The 26,054-nt window shown below is 26.8% G+C and overlaps 1 protein-coding gene across 1 annotated transcript in view; it reads right to left on the bottom strand.

The window, feature by feature from the left end:
* Nucleotides 1–24,599, bottom strand: part of LOC100210315 (metabotropic glutamate receptor 8) — a 37,047-nt gene extending 12,448 nt beyond the window's left edge. Inside the window, exons 1-2 of the mRNA XM_065795682.1 lie at nt 24,269–24,599; nt 23,911–24,144 (exon numbers count right to left, since the gene is read on the bottom strand). Coding sequence (XP_065651754.1) covers nt 23,911–24,144; nt 24,269–24,490 — 456 coding nt within the window. The 5' untranslated portion in view covers nt 24,491–24,599. The remainder of the gene's footprint in view (nt 1–23,910; nt 24,145–24,268) is intronic.
* Between the last annotated feature and the right edge of the window lie 1,455 nt (nt 24,600–26,054).

The raw sequence follows: 26,054 nt of genomic DNA, 5'->3' as shown, positions 1-26,054 counted from the left end.
TGATGAAGGCAATATTTTTATTATTTTTCTCAAATTAATTTAATAATTTTGTGTGCAAATCAATTGACTATATTTGTATCTAAAATAATTTTCTATTTTCATAAATTTTATTGTTTAAATTTATTGTTTTTGATAGTTTTTTTTAATATTATGGGAATTTCAAAGACAAAGAGTGATTTAATAAAAAAGATGACCGAAGAAGGAAATACAACTCGTAAAATTGCTTCTAAATTAAAAGTTAGTCAAAGTACTGTGCAACGAATTAGAAAAAAATGTAGGCATATTCTAAAAAAAAATGTTGGCGGTCGACCAAAGAAGTTGAGTGCGGTAGACAGTAGAAAGTCATCAGATATTTGACTACTGGAGAAGCAAAATCGATATCTCATGCAGCTAAACTTTTGCAACGTGATATAGGAAAAAATGTGAGCAGGTGGACAGTGCAGCGAGATCTCAAAAAAAGTAAATTTCGAGCAATTGAAAAGAAAAAAAAACCATTACTTAGTAAAAAAGATATCAAAGCAAGATTAAACTTTGTAAAAAAATATGAAAACTTTACCGAAGATGACTGGAAGAAAGTTATTTGGTCAGATGAAACTAAAATTAATCGGTATACCACTGATGGCTGCCAATGGAGCTGGAAAAGAGAAGGTGAACCATTAACCCAAAAAGATTTTATTCAGACAGCAAAACATGGGGGAGGCAATATTAAACTATAGGGGTGTATGACGGCTTATGGATTGGGACCAATTCGAAGAATAGTTAGAAACATGATTAAGGAAATGTGTCTTGATATTTTACAGCACGAATTATTGGAAACTGTTGAAAATATGCCTTACCCAATAAATGAGGTCATCTTTCAACAGGACAATGACCCAAAGCACAATGCTAAAATGGTTAAGAATTGGTTAGCTTCGCAGGACTTTCAAGTGCTAGAATGGCCAGCACAAAGTCCTGATTTGAACCCAATAGAAAATTTAATAACTATTCTGACTCTCCATCATCCATTAATGTGTTATATGAACGAGTTCAAGAACAGTGGGAAAATATTTCGTTAAACCTTTGCGAAAATCTTGTAAAGAGCACAAATAGAAGATTAGCAGCAGTTAAAACAGCGAAAGGATTATGGACAAAATATTAAAAATTGACAAAATTGACAAAAATTGACAGTTTTTTTTCGCGCGGTGCTAAATTGATTCACCATGTTTTTCATTTATTATTTTGTAAGTAAATATTTTTCTTCAATAAATACTTAATAAAAATTGTTTTTTTAATAATAATTCCTACCAGCAATATTAATTCTCAAAATGCTAAACTCTTTATAAGAAAATAAAAATATTATGCATTCTGGTTCAGTTTTGCACCATACTGTATATATATATATATATATATATATATATATGTATGCCTGTATGTATGTATGTATGTATGTATGTATGTATGTATGTATGTATGTATGTATGTATGTATGTATGTATGTATGTATGTATGTATGTATGTATGTATGTATGTATGTATGTATGTATGTATGTATGTATGTATGTATGTATGTATGTATGTATGTATGTATGTATGTATGTATGTATGTATGTATGTATGTATGTATGTATGTATGTATGTATGTATGTATGTATGTATGTATGTATGTATGTATGTATGTATGTATAATAGAGTATAATAACAAAATAGAGTGCTCAATGTTCTTAAAAGATCAGAGCAATTATAAATTAGAAGAAAATCACTTAACAAAATTTTTTTTTCATTTAACACTGTGTTTCATCAATACAGACTCATCAGAAATGAATGATCAAGTTAATAAAAGTTCAATTTATACCAAGAATTAAATTACAGGAAGTCGCTAATGTCTTAACTACTGTAAATTTTCACACAATTGTGGAATTTTCTGACACTATTATAAAAAGAATTGTTTAGAAATGATTACTTATGCTTTTTTTAAAAAGTATTTTTTAAAAGGGGGATTTAACGTAACTATTAATTGAGGTGATTTATTTTTATAGTTTTTTAAGAGAAACTTATGTTCGTGCCTACATTTAAAAATTGATTCCGATTTTGTGTTTAATAAGCATTCTTGGTTTGCATGTGCAACTATTTCATATTTTTCTTGTAGGCATAGTATGGATTTTTTTAAAATATTGTTTTATGCAGGCGCTGTTTAAAGGACGGACCAATTCAGTGTAAAATCATCAATATTTTTTTCTTTTAGTTCCCATATATATTTTGACTGCATAGTATCTTTTGAATACTTTTTATTTTTGAAAGATTGCCTATGATTGGCAAAACTTTTTTTCCATTCACCCTCTGTTATGCCAATACATTGTTTATCAGGTACATTCTTAGAGGATACAACACATTTATATATCTTATTTTTTAATAAACAGCTATCACTCATTGGATAATTTTTTATTTATTTACAATTACAATTTTCTGTAGTTATTTCATCTTGGATTTCTTTTTTGTTTAACAAAGCATTATTGTGACCTTTTATAATTCTTTCCATATTTTTTGTGCAACTGTAGCTTCCTTTAATTGTATTTCGATTAAAAATTTTATGTAATTTCTTAGTGGGCAGGAAATGCTTATCGACTAATTTTAAAAAGACTTTTCCTATGTTAGTGGGAACATATTTGCTATATGGGGGGTTGAACCGAATTATATTTCTAGCTCTATTTGGCTTTTTTGTATTCTTTTTTTCAGGGTCAAATTTTAGTTCAAAATTTTCAAAACCACTTTTTTGAAGGGCATTTTCAAATATTCGTTTAGAGGTATTGAATTTATTTTCATTAAAAGAGTTTTGATTTAGCCAGTTATTATTTGAAATCGGGATTAGTTTTAGAATTTGGGGTGGATGATTTGAGTTAATATTAATATACAATAATTCATTGTTTGGTTTTTTGAAAGGCTTATATGAATATTCAGAGAGGTTAAATGTGACATCAAGAAAATAAAAAATACTGTACATTTATTCAATTTGCCATTTTTACCCCTCAATAGCTGCAGATATTTTAGATAAAACAATTGAATTTGCAAAAAGCCACACAGTTATTCCTGATGAAACAATCGGTACAATAAAATGTAAAATTTAAACTTATAGTTTAAGTCAATCTTATTCAAAGCTACTAATAAAGTACCATTAAACTGACATCTTTAGTCAAAAGAAATAAGCGATGTTTAAATCTTATTTGGCAGCTATCATCTTTTACACAGAAAACTGTCACAGCACCTCTTGACGTGGAAAATTAGGTCAAATTTAAATGTGTGTGTGTTTTTAAACTTACCTCATAAAAATGTTTAAACTCATAAAAGGTTTAAACTTACCTCATAATAATATTTTCTTTTCATTTAAAAGAAAGTTCACAAAAGAAAAAAAAAATTACTAGAGAGTAAAAAAGCTCAATGCAATACAGTGGTATCATTTTTGCATGGTTATATCAAAGTGAACAAAAAATAAATGAAACAAAGTATTTATTATAAGATTATTAGGTAAAGAACGCAGATTAAGGTGGTAGTATGGTCAAAAACTACAAATTTTTGTATTTTTTGAATATAACTTTCTTGGTATTTTCATTCATGCTGAAAATGATTGTGTTATTTATTTTCTAATGTATTCTATATAAAACCGTCTATTTTTCATATAAAAAATAGTACTAGAATACATTGCTCCTTAGCAAAAGCATAGCAACAATGGTAAGCATCGTGTATCTATGCATCAAGCATCATCTTATTGAACTGCCTGCGGTAAGTTTTGAGAAATTACTTAATGATATATTTGGCTTCTTTTTTTGCTGTGAAAACGGTACCTCGAGAGTTTTAAAAAAAGAAAAAGCGCTTAGAAAAATCAAGTTTGCCAATTTTTCCCCAAAATGAAGATACTTCTGCGAGCAAAGAACTATCATTAATTGACAGAAATAACTTAAGCATTTTACCTAACTTTACAACATCGACTAGCAATGTTAATGCCAATAATGAACCTATTCTACAACCTCAAAGTAATAAAAAGGAGTCTAACTATGTTTAAAATTTCTAAATAAATTTACGTTCAGTAGTTGCGATGCGTGAAATTGGAAAAGGGCATAGTGCATTAGAAAAACTATGTGGTTTTTTAAACTTACCACCTCCAATTCAAAAAGTATATTGCAACGCAATCAATGACTAATGCTGCTCTTGAGTTTAAAACGAGAGATAATACCGGAGTTTTCTTTTCTTTTAATCCGTGGTTATCAAAGCAATCACCAAAGAAATCCGGAGTTTGCTTTTCTTTTAATCCGTGCTTATCAAAGCAATCACCAAAGAAAAAAGAATAAAGAACATAATCAATATATTCAAAATTCAATATATTCAGTTGTTGAAGTTGTTTGAAAGTTGTTTGTTTTCTGGTTATTGTTTTCTGGTTGTAAAGTTGTTCAATAAATTCAGCTGTTGAAAGTTTTCGTTTTCTGATTGTTGTTTTCTGGCAAATTTTTTTGTTTTGTTTTTTTGGTAAATTTGAACAGAATTGTTTCCGATTTGAATTTAATAAAAGAAAAAGAACTTGATCATAATAAAGAAAAGAGGAAATAATGGAAATTACTTTGATAAATATAGAGAAATTAATTACAAACAAACTCGAAGAACAAAAAAAGAGTATTTTAAAAGAAACGGAGCGCCTGTCAAAAGATCAAAAAAAGATTTTTACTGGTATAAATAGTGCAAATTTAAAAATACTCACTAATCTAAACTAGATAAAATTAAAAAAGAAGTAGACACTAACAAATCGAAAGTCTTAAGCGTAGAAAACGACCTACGCGATTTAAAAAAAAAGTTTTAACTTTCAAGAAATAAGCATCACGGAAAAATTAAATTAAATCACGAAGCGTTATGAAAAAGAAATAATCAATTTAAATAAAAAGACATTAGATCTGGAGAACCGGTCTCGAAGGAATAATTTAAGAATAGACGGGATATATGAAAAACCAAACTAAAATTGGGCTGAGTGCGAAAATGTAGTAAAAGAAATGTTCAAAAAACAACTAAAAATTAAAACTGATATAGTTATAGAAAGAGCTCATAGAATAGGCTCACCTAAAGAAGATAAGAAACCAGGAACTATTGTCCTAAAGTTTTTAAATTTTCAAGACAAAACAAAAGTACTCAATGCTACAAAAAACTTGCGAGGAACAGGGATTTATGTTAATGAGGATTTCGCTAAAGAAACGATCGAAAGCCGAAAAAAGTTGTGGGATCAAGTCAAAAAGCTGCGACTCGAAGGTAAATATGCAGTTATAAAATATGATAAAATTTTTCTAGAGAATTTCGGAAGTAAATGTGTTCGTTCTTAAGAAGAACTCCTTTTTAATTTATTTGTTATAACTAATCATGGCTTTAATAAGTGACTTTGAAACTCTTGCCTTTAATTTTTTTGAAACGAAATTTTTTTCATTACACGAAAACTCCGACCCAGGTATTAATTATTTTCACGATACAAAAATCGAATGTTCTTACTATTATCCAAATGAGTTAAAGGGAATTCTATTTAAGAATGTAAACAAGGAAAGCAACGCTCAAACTAGAATTCTACACGTAAATATCAGAAGCATTAATGGTAATTTTAAAAAGTTCCAAAATATCTTTGAGGAAAATAAATACTTTTTTAATATTAATTGCTTAACTGAAACTTGAGCTACCTCAAACGACACTAATAAAAATTCTAATTTTTATCTTTCTCATTTTGAAATGATTTCTCTTGAAAAGCAAATAAATAAGCGTGTTGGTGGAGTTCTAATTTACGTTCATGAAAATATAAGGCATTGCTGTAGAAATGATCTTTGAGTTTCTGATGGCGATGGAGAAATATTAAAAATTGAGATTATTAATGAACGAACAAAAAACATTTTAATTAGCTGTTGTTATCGAGTGAGCGAGAACTTGAGTATGTTTTTACAGCAAAAAGTTATTGCGAAAGGTAACAACGAAAAAAAAAAAAACTTTCTAGTTGTTGATTTTAATATGAATTGTTTTGACTACAATGACGATTACAAAGTTAGAAATTTTTATGATGCAATTTTTGAATCTGGAGCAATTCCTTTAATAAATCGTCCAACTAGAATAACAAAAAATTCAGCAACCTTGCTGGATAATATTATTTCCACAGACTTGTTCAACAGTGATATAAAATTGGGCATTATAAAAACAGATATTTTCAGACCACTTTCCTATCTTTCTAACCATAAACACTGACCAACCGCCTAAACAAAAATTAAATAAAGTTATAAAAAAACGTTTTTTTTAAACCATCAAATATTGAGTCTTTCAAAAATCAGCTCTCATTATTACATTGGAAACACTTAAGTTTTAATGAAAACGCAAACAACCTTTCTGAAATGTTCTTTGAAACATTCACCTCTATTTACGAATCTTATTTCCCAATTGTTACATTTACATTAAAAACAAAACACTTTAAAAATCCCTGGATTACAAAAAGATTCAAAAAATCATCCAAAACAAAACAAAGGCTACACATAAAATATCTGAAAACAAAAACACCAGCTAGCGAAAAAATTTACAAAGATTACAAAAATCTTTTCGAAAAAATTCGAAAAAAACTTACTATTCAAAATTAATTAATAAAGTTAAAAATGACTCAAAAAGCACTTGGAAAGTATTAAAAGAAATTACTGGAAAACAAAAAACATGCTCAAGCTCTTTGCCACAAATGCTGAAAGTCGATAACAATAGCTTGTATTAACCATAAATAATAGCTCATGAATTCAATAAATATTTTACTGAAATTGGATCAACTTTGTCAAGAAAAATACCAAATACCCAAACCTCATTTTATGATTTTTTGGTACCTATTGACAAAAATATTTGCTCTGAAGAATTATCTGTCGAACTATCATTTGATTAATTTAAAAAAGCTTTCAAATCCTTAAAAAAAAAATAAAGCACCTGGTGCAGATGAAATAAACGGGAATATTGTTATAGATTGCTACGAACAATTAAAAAATATTCTTTTTAAAAATCATCAAAAGTATTTTGATTGACAAAAATTCATCAAGGTATTTTTTCTGAACGTTTCAAACTTGCCAGGGTTACCCCTATCCATAAAGAAGGCGACAAATCCAATATCAGTAATTATCGTCCTATATCTGTTCTTTCTATATTTTCTAAAATTTTAGAAAGAATTATCTTCAACAGAGTATACAATTATTTTAATTACAACAACTTATTTCATTACAATCAGTATGGTTTCAGAAAAGGGAGTTCAACTGAACATGCCATTATTCAATTTATACATAACATCTCTGAATCTTTTGAAAAATCTCAATATACTCTAGATGTTTTTATTGACCTATCAAAGTACGGTCAATCACCGCATTTTAATCAAAAAAATTAAACATTATGGTTTAAACAATAAAATCTTAAAATGGTTTAAAAGCTATTTAACAAATCGAAAACAACTTGTGTATAGTAATGATGGTCAGTAAAGTGAACCCCTGAGCATAACCTGTGGTATTCCACAAGGGTCTATTCTCGGACCACTACTATTTTTGATCTATGTAAACGACTTAAACAATGCTTCCAAATGTTCGATGATGATACTAATCTTTTCTTATCCCATACTGATGTTTATGAACTCTTTTCAACTACAAACAAAGAACTCAATCTTATTTCTAATTGGTTTAAAGCTAATAAATTAACTTTAAATATTAACAAAACAAAATGGGTTATCTTTCACTCCTGCGCGAAAAAAACGTTTTTTACCAAGTAATATGCCTCAAATTTATATTGATGAAACGATAATAAAAAGAGATACTGTTATAAAATTCTTAGGTGTTTATCTTGATGAGAATATTTTTTGGAGAAAGCATATTGATCATGTAAGCACAAAAATTTCCAAAAATATTTGCATTTTATACAAAGCCCAAAACTATGTAAACAAAAAAAAACTTAATCCAACTCTATTATTCATTTATACACAATTATATAAATTATGCAATCATCGGGGATTATAACCAGGAATTCATAATTCATGGGGAAGTACGGATAAAAGTAACTTACAACATCTTTATCGCCATCAGAAACATGGAATCCGCGTAGTTAATTATGCGGATCGCTTTTCACATTCAAAATATTTTTTTGATTATATGAAGGTTCTAGATGTTTATAAACTGAACGTTTTTAATGTCTTATGTTTTACTTTTATATGGAAAAACGATTTATCTTTATTTGTTTTTAACGAACTTTTTTTTTTTAAACCAATAATTAAATACACATTAAGAAATTATAGTTTTTTAAATGAACCTTTTTGTAGAACTAAGTTCAATCAATTTTGTATTTCATATCGTGCACCCGTCTTTGGAATAAAATAGTATTACCAAACTTTGATCCTTCTATTACTCTTCCTGTTTTTAAAATTAAGTTAAAAAAATTAATTCTCTCTATGAATAACATTCTAAAATTCTACTAAAATGTATGTAAAATGTATTTGTTAAATCTTCAGCTTATTATATATTAAAATGTGTTGTATCTTTGCATAATATAAATACGTTAAATCTTTTATATATATATGTTTTACATATATATATATATATATATATATATATATATATATATATATATATATATATATATATATATATATATATATATATATATATATATATATATATATGTATATATATATATATATATATATATATATATATATATATATATCTTTTATTTTATATATATACGTTATAAATATCACTTTTTAAGGTTCCGTTGATAAGATCCTTATGATCTTCTTTTGGAAACCTAGTTTTATATTGTTAGTACGCTGAATTGTATTATTTGCGTAATTGTATTACGACTTATGTTTGTGTATTACGGCTTATGAATTATGTCTATGGATTTGATTTTTTCATAAAAGCACGTATTTGTGTTTGTTTTCAATGAATGTAACTTGATATTTATAATCAGACATTATTTTGGAAAATTATCCATGAAAAACCATTTTTTTATGATAATTGAAGTTATTATTTTCAATACCACACCTAAATGAGTATGTTTAAGAATGTCACGTTAGATTCAGATAAACTATGATAGTGTTGTTTTTCTATCGAAGTTATTTTTGCACAAATAGTTATAACTTTTAGCCCCATTCAAAAAACTGTTTCGGTATTTAGTATCATTTTTCGAAATACTCGGGACTTGTTCGGCCATCTTGAAAAATTAATTTATTCCATTTAGAGTGCGTAAACAATTAAAAAACAGAGAGTAAACTTTATAAACAAATTGTTTTCTTTTTCAAACTCGTTTCATTTTTATATCAGTAGTAAACTTTAATTGAGATTTTGTTTTTATAACAATAATTTAAAAGTAGCATAAGTTACTTTTAACTTATTGTTATAAATACAATTATATCTTTGAACACAAAGTCGATACAAATAGCTATTATAACTTCAGTAATGTATAATTAGGGACTTTCACAGCATGCGGTTTAAGTATATGACTTTATAGGGGATAAATAAACAAAAAGGCGAATAGGGGATAAGTAAACAAAATGGCGGTTTTGTTTAATTAATTATAAGACGCTTTTCGTTGTTTTAGCTTTTGTAAACAACTTTAATAGACGAATATTGGATATTTTTAGTTGAAATAACTAGTATTACAAAGTTTAAGTTTTACATAAATATGAAGAACAAAACCACTATAAAGTGGTTTTGTTCTTCATATTTATGTTACAACAACGTTAATACAAAAAAAAGGAGATAAGACTTAAAAAAAGTAATATAGAATAATACTTTGTTTTATTCAAATCTTCTTAATTTCAGTATATTTAACGAACGGATACATTTTTTTATGAAAATTGGAGCTCAGAAAAAGATAACACTTCAACTCATTAACTTATGTTAGCCCACAGTCTCAGTAATTCAGTAAAGTATTCATAAAAGTTAATGCAAAAAGTGGTAAGTTAGATTTAAACAGAATAAAGAACCAACAACTTTCGATAGATAAAAATGCAAATAATATAAAACACCACTGGATATTGTTAACAATCTAAATTGTCAAGAAACTCCTCCTTTTATTTCATATCATCTTAAAAGTTTCCAAAAGAATAATTTCAAAATATGTTATCTTAATATAATAGATAAAAATATGTTATTTATTCAATTTATTTATTAATTTATGTTATTTTCTTCATTATAAAACAATAAACATTTAAATAAAAGACTTGAAAAAGCTAATGCAGAAATACAATAGAAATATAAAATATAATTCTACATATAAAAGCAAAAGTTCTCAAAACTTGAAAATCAATTATTATAACAAAGTTACCAAAACCTAATACACTAATCAATAATAAAATACTCCTTCATAATTAAAGTACCTTTTATCTATTGGAATGTGCAATGTATTATTTGATATTACAAGTCCATATTTACTATTGTGTATTAAAATTGTAAAGGCATTGGTATTTGAGTTTTAAATAAAATAACTAAATAGTTTTTTTTTAAATAATTTGTCTTCATGCATTGGTTGTTATGGTCCATATTTTACTAGTTTCCAAAAGCACATGTACAAATTTTTTTTCATGAATAGCATTTTTAGTGACACTTTTTGAAAAATCTGACCTTTTTCGAGATTATCCTATTTATTAGAAAAGATTTCCCAAAATATTTTTCAAGAATGGACATCCTCGAATTGATATGCATATAGACTGTACACATTTTAAAGATATAGATATAGATAAAGATATAGACCGTACGCAATTTAAGGCTCAATCTGCAATTTTTATTTTTAGCACTCTTGATTTTTATCATTAAAAAAATACAAACAGGAAAAGTATTATGTTATTTGATACATAATGGTATTTAAGCATATGGAAGTTGTCTTTTTTCAGCAATATTTCTATATCTATTATTTAATATCAGATAATGAAAAATGGTGTGTTACGTTATACTTTCAAACTTTTTCCTGCAAACAACAAAAAAATCAACAGTTATTTTAAGTTTTTTTGTTTAGCCATGCATCTAAATTTTTCTAAATTTTTTTATAATCTGTATATTCAATAGGATCAGCAGCATATATTTTCTCAATGTTAACATTTATTTCTGTTAAATCTCTATGTATATGTTACTAATTACTGTAAATAGATTGTAAAGATAGAAAATAGTTTTCTTTGCTTCAACACACTCCTCGTTATTATTTATATAAAAGTTTTAGTATAATAATATTTGAAACACATTTTGAAACCAACATTTCAAAATAAAGTATATGTGGAATCATTTTTAAACAAAACTGCAGCATGACAAATTTGTTCACCATAAGATTTTCATAACAAGCAACGTTTACGCCAGGTTAAACAAAATTCGTTTTAACAGTCACAATTTTTCTGTCAGTCTTTTCAGTCGCAACTTTTTTTTCCAAAACTGCGTTAAATTTTTAATAACTGCATCAATTTTTCTGTTCTAAACTGCATTCTCTTATATTTAAAGTATACTTTTTTAAAATAGATGAAGTGATAGAAGGGTCTACTTAGGCTTTTCTATTTAAAAGAGGTAGCGGAAGGCATGATACTTGTTGAATCCAAGAAAGTTCTGAGTAGAAAAACGTCTTTCTACCCTTCATTTTTGTTTTTAAACAAGAAAGGGGTACTGTTTAAACTTATTTATTCTGATCCGTATCTCATGCAAAGTGCAGCTTGTAGATAAGTAATGGTCTATTAATCATTTTATACAATTGTTTTCTATCTAAAAAGTTATCCATTGTATTTTATTAATTAAGAAGAAAGGCAAAAACATTCTGGTATCAATTGAGATCGACATTGTTTTTGTTCATTTATCCCCTATAAAAATGGCTCCGAAATCTCATACGCCAAAACCACTCCTTATGAAAGTCACTAATAAATACTTTTTGTTGTTAGCACAACGCAAAATGAAATATATATAACATAATTCATTTCAACTGCTTTTAAAAGTATCATATTTTTTATAAATATACCAACACAATTGTATTAATTTGTAATTAAGTTCATAAATTTTGTCAAAAAAACACTTCAAGATATCTTTATTATTATATGGATATATCTCCTGCAAAACTAACAGGCGCTTCATATTTTTCCTTTATTTACGAATTCTTTGTTTGCATAAATTAAATATCAATAAATAAAAACTTGTTCGGTTCGCCACTAACAACCAATCAGATTTGTATAAAATTATCGTTTTTTCTTTTTTTTTTACGAGTTTGTTTGTTATATGCCTTAGTTGCATTGAGTACATGGTTGAAACGAGGACATAACAACTTAAATGGTATAGTAACTGTTATTGCAGTTGATACAGAAAAATGCCATCACTATCGTGTTCGCACAAAAAAATGTAAAGCTTGTGAACTCTGTAAGGATAAGTTTAACTCTGATGAATATGAAAAGTTTATCCAAAAACATAAAAATGACTGTCACCTTAATCATATCGGATTACCTTAATCATAAAGGAGCTGTATTATTTCATTGCTCTGAGGCATCATCTTCTGATGTAAGACATGCATGTGTCCTCAAAATAATAATACTTGGTGCAAATACTAAGCAGATAATATTAATAAAACAAACGTTTATAAAGAAAAACCTGGAATGCCTATTTTTATCAGAGACATAATTAAGCCAGTATTCATAGATTTATCAGATGAAAGCTTGTTAAAAAAGTGCCTTCATGGAAAAATTCAAAACAATAATGAAGCCTTGAATGCAATAATTTGGAAATGGTGTCCAAAAGATGTTTATGTGGGGCAAACTGCTTTAGAGATAGGTGCAGCATCAGCTGTTATTAATATCAATGAAGGATTAGCTGGTATGTTAAATGTTTATTTAGAGCTTGGTATAAATCCTGGCAAAAACTGTATTACATTTTACAATCAAAGAGATAGTCATAAAATTAAAAATATTGCAAAAAATTGACTGATGAGGTAAAGCAACGTCGGAAACAAACAAGGGCATAACGAAAAGGTTACAGTGATCAAGATGAAGAAAGTGAAGGAGTAGCTTATGGCCCTGGATATTTTAGTGATTTTACTATTTTTCAATTGATGTAACTATTTGTTTCAAAAATATTAATTTGGTTATCATAATTTTTACTTTTTTGAAAAAAACTTTTTTTTAGTTCAAAATTGTTATATTTTTCTTAACGAGGATACTTACCTCTTTATGGTATTTAAAAAATTAATTAAAACTCATTAGAAACTTAGTTTATTAACATTGTTATTAGCTAATACATTGAAGAGTGATTAGAAATCTTTAGAAATAAAATCAGAGCTTATTTTATATTTTAACTTGTTTTTTTCTATATCAATTTTTTTAAATTACTGTTTTCTCAGAACGACATTTTTGAGCATAAATAACTTGAGAACTACTTGTTATGGTGCTTTAAAATTTTGTACAGTTGTAATAATATATATGATAAACTCATATTTTTTTGATATTATTTTTTGGCATAGTTATGGGGTCTTAATGGGGGCTGTTTTGGAGTAAAATTTGACCCATTAGCTGTATATACTGTATCTCCTCGGTGCTTTAAGTTAACTTTATAATTTTGCTTTCGTGAGTTCTTTAATATATTACAAGTAAACACTGAAAGTTTGAGTTTTATAGCATCTACCATTGTCTTAATATTTATCGCAGCGACTTTTTAGACTAAGCGACCCAAAACATGGGTCCAAATGTAAAATTTTGATTTTTTTTTTTGTTTCATGCAGTTTTTAATACTGTATGAAAAAAATCAATATTGTTTGGTTGAAAAAAGCGATTTTAAAATTTTGACCATACAACCACCTTAATACAATTTACTTAAAGTCAAGTTTTAGCAGTAGGGTACGGGCTTGGTTGCTCATAAAATCGTGTTTAGCGTTGAATCTTGATATTGAAACTTACAAGTTATGATGGGAAAAGGGGCGAGGGGTAGAATATTTTTCGTTTGCATTTGGTATCTTAAATATTTTGTGATTATTAAAAAATATTCAAAATAAAATAACACCTAATTTTAATAAAAACTTTAAAAATTCAGTAAAAACTCACACTACAAAATAATTTAGGATATTGGGGATAAGATATGTTAAAATCAACGTTTTTTGTGTGTGCATAATTACCCCGGATTCCAACTACGCTTTTTATTAGATTAAAAAAAAATCTTTACAAAAATTTGTCGCGCCAAAACATTGCTTCCCTAGACTATAGCCTAATAACCCTATTGGTATATCTGACTCTGAACATTCTGTTGTTGTTGAATTGAAACTTAATTTTATACAAGCATTTTATTTTTATTTTTTTATTTTATTTTATATAAGCATTTTATAAGAACTTCATCTTTTAGTGCTTTTCTTCCTAATGTTCCAGTTTTGTTTAGTAAATCCAATAAGTTAGCAAAAAAAGTGTGTTTTTACATATACTTTAACTGTAATATAAAAAAAATTTTTCGATGTGTTCTTTTTTCGATGTTGCTTTTTTAATTTTGATTTAAAAGGCTGCGTAAAAACTTTTTGTTTTAAACATATTTTGATATTATTATATAAATATAATAATAATATTTTTTTTTGTGTAAATATATAATAATATCAAATTATATTTAAAATAACAAGTTTATATGCAGCCTTTTTAATCAAAATTCAACATATATAAATATCGTATAACAAGAATATGATTTTAAAAGATATTATTACTGCTCTTTACGGCAAAGAAATTCACAAAAAAAACCGAAGAAAAAACAAAAAACTTGAAGATACGAAGTGCAAACGAAAAATCTTTTTCAAAAAAGAATAGAAAATTTAAAGGTAGAAATATAATGAATAAAAACAAAAGAACTTTGAGACCATTTTGGTCAAAATTTTAACTGACGCCATTATATTATTTAATAAAAACTACTTTTATTTTACGTCTGTAATGTCTTCTTTTTCGACGGTTTGATTTATGCAAGATATTTTTGTAATTTTGATTTTTGTAACAATTTTTGCAACGTTTTTTATTACACCTGATGATGCTAACCGCAATAGGTCAGCGAAATATTGTAAATATACGATAATATCAAAATATATTTTAAACAAAAAGTTTATACGCAGCTTTTTTAATCAAAATTCAACATAATATAACATATATAAACATCGTATAACAAGAATACAATTTTAAAGATTATATATATATATATATATATATATTTATATATATATATATATATATATATAAATATATAAATGTGTATATATATATATACACGTATATATATATATATATATATATATATATATATATATATATATATATATATATATATATATATATATTATATATATATATATATATATATATATGTATATATATATATATATATATATATATGTATATATATATATATATATATATATATATATATATATATATATATATATGTATATATATATATATATAGTAAATATAATTAACATAGTAGGTAAATGCCTTTTCAAAATCATGAAGTTTTTGATTAAATTAAAATTAATACAGCTTCCAATTATTTTATTATTTTAAAAGACAAGGCCTTCTTTATAGAAGGTCTATATACCGTGCGGAAAATTTTTTGACTGAAGGCAGATTAAAAAAAAAAGGCGGATTAACAAAAGTTTTATAGCTATTCTAAGATTAAACATACAAGTAGTTAACAGTCTGTTTGAAAAAATTCTTTATTTCTTATTGCAAAAATAGTTTATTGAGGTTAATTAACAAATTTTTAATAACTTTTAAAATGCTCGTAACTTCAATAAAAACATTTTTAATTGAGATTTTCAATTTAAAAGAAATAATAAGCAACGTTAAAAAAAAAAAAAAAAAAAAAAAAAAAAATTATTTTGTACTAAATAGGAAAAAAAACGTTTACATAAACTTAATTTGTTTGAGTTTAGTTTCTTTATTACTTTTGGGAGTGTGAGAAGTAATGTAAAGTTCTTTAAAACTTTAAACATGTTTGCCATCGTTTGGCATTGTTTCGTTGAAACAGAAAATATGTACCACTCTACAATAAATGTAAACTGTCGAATCAGAAAAGTTCTGCAAACTCTTTTATCTAATAAAGAAAAAAATATTTAGCAAAATAAGGACCATTGAGATAAAGTGTCAGATGGATTAGTTTGTCCTCCCCTTCTTAATGTATTTAAACAAGTTCCGTATTTTTCATAATATGTAACTGTATCATCTCCGATTTCTTTAGTGGAATACTTTTGAACATAACCAGCAATATAAACAATAGAATATAAAATTTCTATGTTTATGCTATCTTCTAGATCTGCTAAATTGTAATATAAATTTCCCCATCATCTAAATCATCAAAACATAAAAGACAGTCATGGCCATCACTACCTTCTACATCAATATTTCACTGGAGCACCAGCTTAGCATGTTGAATACGTACTTTTTCAATAACTAATTTAGCGGTTACAAAATAAGTACCACCTGATCCTTGACGTAATTTTCCAAAGCATTTTTCAACCGGATTGGAAGAAAATCAACTTAAAATTACACATTCATTTCCTTCTTGATAAAAGATGGCAAGACAAATCAAATAGGTCACGACAAGAATGTGAAAGTGCATTGCTTGATTCTTTTGTAAACTGGCGAACTCGTTTACCAGATGTTGGTTTCATATTTTCAGCCATCGTTGCAATAGCAAGCAATTTTTTAAGTTAACTTCATTATTACCGGACTCATTCCTAAATCTAAGATTTGCACCAGGACATTTAACATTCACTATTTTCCAAAACTCTATAATCAAATCAAAAAAAAAAGATAGTATCCTTGACACTTTCTTGGTCTATTTTGAAATGAGTTTTCAAAGCTGCAACTGTCTCTTCACTGAATACTTGTAAACAAGTGCTTACTTTTTGTCGTTCTATTGGTTTAGGATTTATTGATGTTTCAGTCAACTTAGATAACTTTAATAATTGGTTTTTTTCAAGTGTGTATAAGTTAACTAAAGTCGGCCAATTATTTCTTATGCACTTCAAAAGATGGACATATAAAATATAAGTTTTATTTTGACATAACCAAGGTTTACTGTCTACTGTTTTGAATTTAGAAAAAAAGCTTCAGTTAACTTTATTAGTATCAATAATATTTGCAACTTTACCTTTACATAAAAAAATTACGTTGTTAAAAATTAATTTGGTTTGGTCTAGTTGGAAATCATGTTAGATTACTAACTGATAAAACTCTTGCTAAAAATTCAGGTCCACCATAAAGACTTTTGATCATAAATGAAAGTACAGTAGTAGCTAATTTCTCTGGATAGTTAACGGTTTTTCCAAAAATATTTCCACTTTGATATAATAAAGCAGCTTTTACATAAACTTCATCTATCAATAAAACACAATTTCTTTTTTTTCCCTCAGACTTTCATAGCACAGAACTTAAAAAAAGCAAATCATCTTGAGAGTTTATTTTTGAAGTTGTACGAGTTAAAGTTTGAATACTTGGCAACTGATAATCACAACACAATTGATTGTAAGCGGAACGACTTGTTGCAAAATATTCAAAAGCCTTAATAATTATCACAGGCGAATTTACAGTAAAGCCAAAAGAATGATTTTCCATTACATTTAGATGCTGAAATAATATTTGGATTTTATGATCCAGATCTTTAACTTTTAGATATCTAATAGCTTTATTTAAAGGTGACTTTGTATTAAATGAAGTTATTCTGTTTTATGAGGTTGCTTCAAACATTAAACTTTGATTAGCAAAAATAGTGGAACCCCACAACTAAAAACGTAAGACTGGATAAAAAAAAGAACTGTTTTGCTTAATAGTAATTGTCTCATTTTCAGTCGAAAAGTATTTTCAACATCTTTAAATTTTAAATTATCAATGATTTTATACTCTTTCAATTCATCTTTTTCGGAACCTCGTTTTGAAGGAGAAGATAAGGTTTTTCTCATTTTTGGTGGTGGAGAGGATAGACAACTTTTAAAGATATTGGGAAACACTGATGGAGGATTAAAATAAACGATATAAAATAAACTCAGCATTATCTTGCCAATGCAATTTACAAACAACGCTATATTTTGTTAAAGTCCAGTGTGAGCGAGGAATACTCAAAAACCACTTGCTTTTTTCAGATACTTCACAAGGAAATTTGTATACAGATATTTTACAATCTGAAGACTTTTAAATTGAGCAACAGTTTGGCAAATAGCATATTAAAGGCATCATAAATTATTTATTTTAAATTTTTTTAAAAATAACTAACAATATTTTACATCTTTAAACAGCTTTTTTAAAACCGGCCTTTAGTTAAGAAAATTCCTGCACGATGCCGATGCCTTTTCTTAAGAAGGCCCTGTTAAAAGACCATAAAGATAATTTCAAAAACAACCCGACTGTCCGTTTATTAAATCTTGCTAAAAATTAGGTAGAATTAGTAAAGATAATTAGAATTAGAAAAGATAATCTTCTAAAATTAATACATACCTAAGAAATAAATTAAAATTAAAACAATGGAAAAACACTTGAAATGTTATCAATTGGTTTAAGGCCATAAAAGATAAACACCTTTATAAATTTTTAGTTTTTGGTATTATTGACTTCTACCCTTTTACCACTAAAAGACTTCTAAAAAACTCTACCAATATTGCCGAACAACACCTTACATTAAATAAAAAGAACATATCATTAATATTTCATGCAAGAAAGGGTTTGCTTCTTAAAAATGATCAGGTTTGGAAAAAGCAATCAAATGGTTGATGTTTCCATGGGAGCGTTCGACGTTCCAATACCACACTCAGTTGAACTTAAAATGTCTGGAAATTCCTCTGACAAAAAAATATTTTAAAATATTGTCGCTCTGTATAATGAAACTTTATCTAAGTCTGGTTATAAATTTAGTCCAACGTTTAATCCTAAAGCAATATCAACTCAAAAACGGAGACCAGCACGCAACATTATTTGTTTTAACCCTGCTTTCAGCAAAAATGTTTGCACCAATGTGGGAAAATGTTTTTTGAAGCTAATTGATAAACATTTTCCTAATAATAACAAACTGCATAAAATCTCTAACAGGAATACATTCAATGTTAGCTATAGTTGTATGCCAAGTATAAAATCCATTATAAATTCGCACAACAAATACATTTTAAGCAACAATGCAAATCCTAATCAAGAAAACTGTAATTGCTTTAATAGAAATCTCTGTCCATTGTTCAATAAATGTTTAAGAAGCAACATTGTGTATCAAGCAACTGTAATCTCCGCTATTCGTGATATCTCTCTTAATGAAAAGTCCTACATTGGTTTAAGTCTTTTAAATTAGGATTTAAAAAACTTAAACCAATGTAGAATAACGCTTATCACGTTAAATCTTTTAACATCTCTAAATACAAATAAAAAAAAATAATAATACTGATCTCTCAAAGTAGCTCTCAAACTAGGACAAGTCTTATTTAGCTACAGCTAGCCTCCCTCTCTCCTCAGCATTTCTGAAAAAATTAGCCTCTAGCAGTGCTGCTTTAAGAAGAAGAAAGGAGGGGGGGGGGGGGGGGGGGGGGGGGGGCAATATTTCTAGGTACCGCAGTTTTAGGGGCCTATTTTTTTCCGGAGATTTTTTTTTCTTTTTTAATGGTCTTATGTCTGCTTAGGGTCTCTGCTTTAAAATAGCCTTAGACTCCGAAATCTTTTATAGTAATCAGTCACTAGCCTCCAGACCTAGAAAAACGCTTTATTAAATTAAGCAACCGTTTCTTTTTTATATTGCTACACATTTCTTTAATTACTGTTTCTTCAATGTATTTTAGCATAAAACAGCATAAGTTAAATCACAATAGAACAATAATTTTAAATTTCTATTAAATTACAGATTTCGAAAACGAAGATAAAAACATCAACCAAAATAAACAATATCTGTTTACATTGTGTTGCAGTTCATATTTTAAATCGCTTCATATTTTAAAACCTTTAACACAACAAAGTTTATAAACCTAGCATTTACTTTTAAAAGCAATCAAAGTAAATAATTCAAGCTGTTTTTTACAATTAAATAATAATTACAAAATATCTTTGACTTAAGGCAATTTTCATAAAAGATGCTGAATAACAAAATGACCTCCAAAAAAGATTTTTTGCGGTGACCTCCCGGCATTTGACTGTGATGACCGTGAAAACTGCTAAGACTGTTTGCAGATAAAAATAAAAATAAAACTGCTGGCAGATAAAATGAAAATAAAATTGTTTGCGGATAAAAATAATAAAAATATTGTTTGCAGATAAAAATATTAGTAAAACTGTTTGCAGATAAAAAATTATTAATTACTATTGTTGATTTGAATGAAGAAAGATTTTTTATAAATATTCAATCCTAGTTTGGAATACCTTATATATCATTAGAAATATGATAACTTTTTTTGTTTATTCAAACGTAGTATTGACAGTTGCTACTTCTAGTGACATCTTTTATTTATATAAAACTAAGAAATTATTGTTTTGACTATTTATTTTTAGGATCTAAAAGTCAAAAGTAAAAATGATTTTGAAAAACGACTTATGTGAAAATAAAATTTTTGGAGGTTACGATGAGACAAAAAACCCACTTGAAGTAAGAAGCCCCTCTGTCTCTGTGGGAGTATTGTAGAATAATAATATTTATATGATCTATATATTATAATTATCATCGAATAAAAAGTGTCGTTACTACTGCCTTTATTAAAGTTGAATTTGGTTTACAATTTTCAGAGTACTTTGTTAGAATGTTGCTGCTAATTGCAAATGTTTGTTAAGTAAAGAGCATTTTTTTAAAAAGTTATTAAGGTGCTACAAGAGAACCTATAACACGCCTCTTTCTTAACCTAACTTAATAATGTCGCTTGTTGGGCTAGAGCCGGTGTTGAACAAGGAACCTCTTGGTTCTGTGGCTGAACTCCACGGTTGCTTATTATTTATTTGCGAAAGTATTTTTTTCAGATTTATTAATAGTTTAAATAGTTTGAATTCCGAGCAATAAAGTTTTTATTTATCTTGCAATTACTAGAAATAAACATACAAATGAGGCAAGATGTTCTTGGTTTACTTGGGTTATAACACCCTTGGAGGGCTACATACATGGTTAATTCAGAATTTCAAACAATTAAATAATATTTATAAAGCTTTAAAATTATTTCAAAAGTAAGTTAAAAACAAAATTGAGTTTAGCTTTATGTTTATAGTTATTAAACAACTTTTGTTTAAGCAAAAGTTATTTATTGTTATATGATAAGTAAAGTAAAAAATGTAAATTTGATATTTCTTTAGATTCATATTAAAAGATTAAAACATAAATAATGGTAATATGTGGAAAAAACAGAGAGATACAACAAACAATAGAATAAAATTAGCATAAGATGCTATGAAGGCTGCATTCTGGAAAAAGCTGGATTAGACTAAAGCACTAACAAGTAGCATTACGCAATCACACAAATGGGCAAGTAAAGGAAGTTGGTGGTTTGTTTGTAGTAAAAAAAAAAAACTTTTCGTAATGTTTTAGTAAAAAAACAGTATTTTGTAACTAGATTAGTAAGCAGATTAGTAACCAGTTTAGTTAACAGTTTTAGTAAAAAAACAGGTTTTAGTAAAGTTTTAGTAAACTAAACATTGCTACTTAAATTCAGATTATGAAAATCATTATTTAAGAAACATAAAATTTCAGACCAAAAGTAAACAAAACAAAAGTCCCCATACATAAGAAACTATAATTTCACCAAAAAGTCAGAACAATTTTCATTAATACCTTGAAGAGAAAAATGCGCTGCTGGGAAAATTGTGAGCAAAATAAATGTAAGCGATTCTTATGTCACGCAACTATTTAAGCAAATGGTAATTAGACCGTTTAAGATTAAATTTGATTTGGTAGATAAACCGGTCCTCTGTGTTCACCGAATGTATAACACATTTTGTCATTAAAGCTCATGCATTTGAAACTATGATCATTACCTTTATTTCAATAAACCCCTCCCCTTCCCCTAACCTTAGAACTCTTAATGCAGCATTGCTTTTTTACAAAGGTTTTGATAATCTCGTAGCTTTCTCTAGTATTTCTTATTTAATTATCAATTGTTGTAGTAATGCACGTTGATAAATGTTATAAGCATAGGATTTAGGAGTTGTTATGCTGCAAAACTGAATGAGTTTTTTAAAAGAACTGTTAGCTATTTTTAAGAATAATTATTCTTTTTTAAGAACTTTTAATAATATTGTCACTATTTGGGGTGAGTCGTTTCCCTGGAAGCATTTTGCTCCCATGACTGGGGACAATAGTGTTTGTACCGATATTTTTTTATTGAATTTTATACTTATCACAGTTAATGAGGTTTTTTTTTAATTTCATTTCAATTTAACGTCTTCTTTTATAAGTAAACGTTGATATTATTAAAAAGAAAAAAGCTAGAAATTGTAAAAGTACTAATTGTGCGCAGTAAAGTTTATCAAGGGGCGCATGCTGCCCACCCTACCATACAACACAGTTTTCTCTTTAAATTAGCTTTCTCTGAAGGTTTTTTAAAAATTTAATTAAGTAATGGTTTTTGGTTGCTAAACCAAGTAGTTTTCTTTTTATTTTCAGAATATTAGTTGAACAACTAATATTCTCTTAAACATAATTAATATTAAAAAAATTTGTTTAGATTTAATTTTATTTTTTAAAATTTTACTTTAATTATTATTTTGAAACAAATTCAGTTTGCTTTGATTGTACTTTTTAGAACATGAATAAAAAAAGTAACAACAAGTTAAAGTTATTGTTACTGCTTTTTATTCATTTGTAAATTTATTACTCTGTCTGTGTTAACAAAAAATTTTTTGTTTCTTTAAGCACATTTTTTAAGTAAGCAGATGAAACTTCGTGAAAATTTTTTAGTAGTATAACAAATTAATGTGAAATGATCCGTTTTTAAGTAATTTTATCTTTTATTTGATTTTATCAATTTCCCTGATACCCTTTTCTTCATTTAGGTATTGCATCAACAATTGCATCAACAATTGCAGCTTTTAATTTGTAGTTCAGTTCTTTTGAATTTTTTTGCTTTTAAGTAATAACGTTACCAAACCTCTGACACAGTTTTACAATATTCTGTTAATTTTTATTAATCAATAATAAAAAAAAAAAAAATTATGTTTACCTAGTTTAATTAATTTTTTCATTTAGAGAATCAAAGGTTAGCTTTGTAGTTAAATAAATTCAACCAATTAATTAAATTATGCCAACTAACTAAATTCAAGAATTACTACAACTTTAACTTGGAAAAATTTATTTTTAAGATTATAATAGGAAAAAAATTTTCAAATTGTGGGTTAAATTATTTTACAAATTTTATATACTATAAGTAACTAAGAAGTAAATATTTGTATTTGGTTGTTCATTAATAGTATTTTATTTGATTGGTAATTAATTTTATTTTTTATTAGTTCTAATTTTTGTTGTGGGCACAGAGTGGGCAAAAGACGTCTTTTAAATGTCTATTAAGCGTTTTGGACGTCTTTTGAACGTTTTGGACGTCTTTTGAACGTTTAAAAGATGTCTTTTTTAGGTCCCGCGCCTACTGGATAGTTAGTGCTTTAAATGTTTTTTAGTATAAATATTTTTTTCATTCCTTATAACAATTTTTTTAAAAATAATTCAATTGTTTGTAATATTAGAAAGTCTTCCAACAGAAATTGAAAACGTTTTTTGTTTTAAAAAACATACATGTAGAATTATGTAACTGTAACTTAGATGTGATAGTTATTCGTAACTAAATGTTAATGAAAACTTTTTTTCAATTATTTTTATTTTTATAAATAAATATTAATCTAGTTATTATTTCACTATTTTATTTTTGTAAAACAGAGATAACATTGATAAACAAGAAATAACAAAATAAGGATTCTTTTGTACATCGAGACAATAAGATAAATCACCTTACCAATGGTATTTTAAAAAGCGATAATAAACTTGCAGCTGAAGCAGTAGAAACGCTTGAACCATCTCCTACAACACCATAAAACGGTTTGGTTATTTGACTTTTGCATGACAGTTCATCAGCGTTTATAAACTGTAGAGACTCATCTAGTGCTATTGTTTCAGTTCCACAAGAGTCACGAATTTCAATACCTAATTTCATTCCATTGGAGAAAGGAAGATCAGGATCTTTATTAATCTGTAAATATTTAGAATGACAGAGGCTAAGATGACAAGATAATATTTATTTTAATATATTATATTAATATATTATTTTAATATATTTTAATATAAAATAATATTTATTTTTAACGTTAAATTACCTTGTCAATTGCATAACGCATTGCTTCTACTCTCATTATGCCAAACATACTTATGTTATTACTGCATAGTAAGTTGTTATTACCCCCTGCATCATGAACTGCAACTAATCCACCAATCAAAACGTTACCATCTATTTTTAGAAGTGGTGTTTTTCCGCAAGCCATGAATTGAAAAGCATGCATAAAAGTGAAAATTAATAGCAAAAAATTTCTAATGTTCATGACAACAAATTGTTCTTAGGTGTTAAAAGAATGAGTAAACAAAATTATTTATGCTATTATTAGTATACAGCTTATATTTTTATTAAAATCTAAAATCAAAAAATATTTAAAAAACAACAACAAAAACAGAGTAATTATAGTATAAGCAAGACAAAAGAATGCCGTACATAAAAGTACAGTATGACATATTGAGCCGAAAGTATAAGAATAAACACGCCCATTGACTTTAATCTTATAAAAGCAATACCTTTATAAATCTAAAGAAAATTATCGAATTATTAACAATATACTGATACCAATACTTTTTAGTCATTTTAAAGTTTATTTCACGATGTTTGTTTCAGTATTTTTTATTTGACTCTTTGACTGTCTAGATGAATCAAATATTTGAAATTCGTATTTGAAAGTATAATGCATATTTTAAGTAGCTTTTAAGAATACTTATTGTTATTTATTATTGTTTGTTCTGCTTATTTACATATTATTAAAATAAATCTTTAAAGAAAATTTGTAGTTTATTTGTTTGCTTAAGTACCATTTTTAGAGCAGAAAAAAACTTTAACATTAATTGAAAACTTTTGTATTTTCAGACATACAAAAAAACCTTTTTAACAAAAATTCAAAGTTTAAAAGCTACCTTCAAATATCGTGCAAAGAATAAGTTTTAATAATTTGTATCAAAATAAAGTGAAAACTTTTTATCATAAATAATGTTTATTTATAAATGGTACAACATAAAAGTAAATAAAAGTTTCCTCGACTACAATAATCTTCCGGGGGAATACATCACCACACATTTTGGTGTCATAAATGTAAGATCTGTTTCTAGGTATTTTTGTAATACTGAATCATAAAAAGTATAATAATTTTCATAAGTTTACTTTATATAAAAGGGGTGGGTGGAGAAAGAAGTTGGAGGATGGGTGTGCGAATATATGTTTTTCAAAAAAGTAGTTTAAAGTTATCGTCAGGCTGTTATCAAAACCTTGTAAATTCAAGTTAAGCTTTTTAATTGAATGTACATTAAAAAAATTTAATTTAAATGTGAAAATTGCTGTCACGTTTTTACGACAGCTTTTTTCAAATAGTTTTATTACACGAGCTTAATACAATGATGAGAATTATCATGTATTATCATGTATAATTATTGTAGTATTTTGAACATTAAGGTTACGGTAGCAAAAGCTCGTTTTTGGCTAAATTGAGTTTTACTAAATTAAGATTTTTAGTGTACGCTAACACACTGTAATGACTAATTACGCTGCAGATTTTTATTACTCTTAGTAAGTTTATTTTTTTAATTTAAAGTCTGGTCACACAGAGAATACTTTACTTTTGAGATAAAGTTTCTTTGTTGACAGAAGTGGAATAATGAAACGGCGGGATCTTAATAAGTTCGAAGTGCGCGAGAAAATTAGAAAAATAATTAGTAAAAACAGAGGCTAATACAAACATTAGGCGTCATATATCGTATGCAAAAATTGCGCAAAACATCTACGACAGTGGACTAAAGAAAAGAAAAAAAGGCTTAAACTATGGTATACAAAAAATATGCATAGAACTC

This window comes from Hydra vulgaris, chromosome 04 (assembly GCF_038396675.1).
Source record: "Hydra vulgaris chromosome 04, alternate assembly HydraT2T_AEP".
NCBI classification, from domain to species: domain Eukaryota; kingdom Metazoa; phylum Cnidaria; class Hydrozoa; order Anthoathecata; family Hydridae; genus Hydra; species Hydra vulgaris.
Note: the sequence above shows the minus strand (reverse complement) of the source record. Positions and strands in the feature narration are given on the sequence as shown.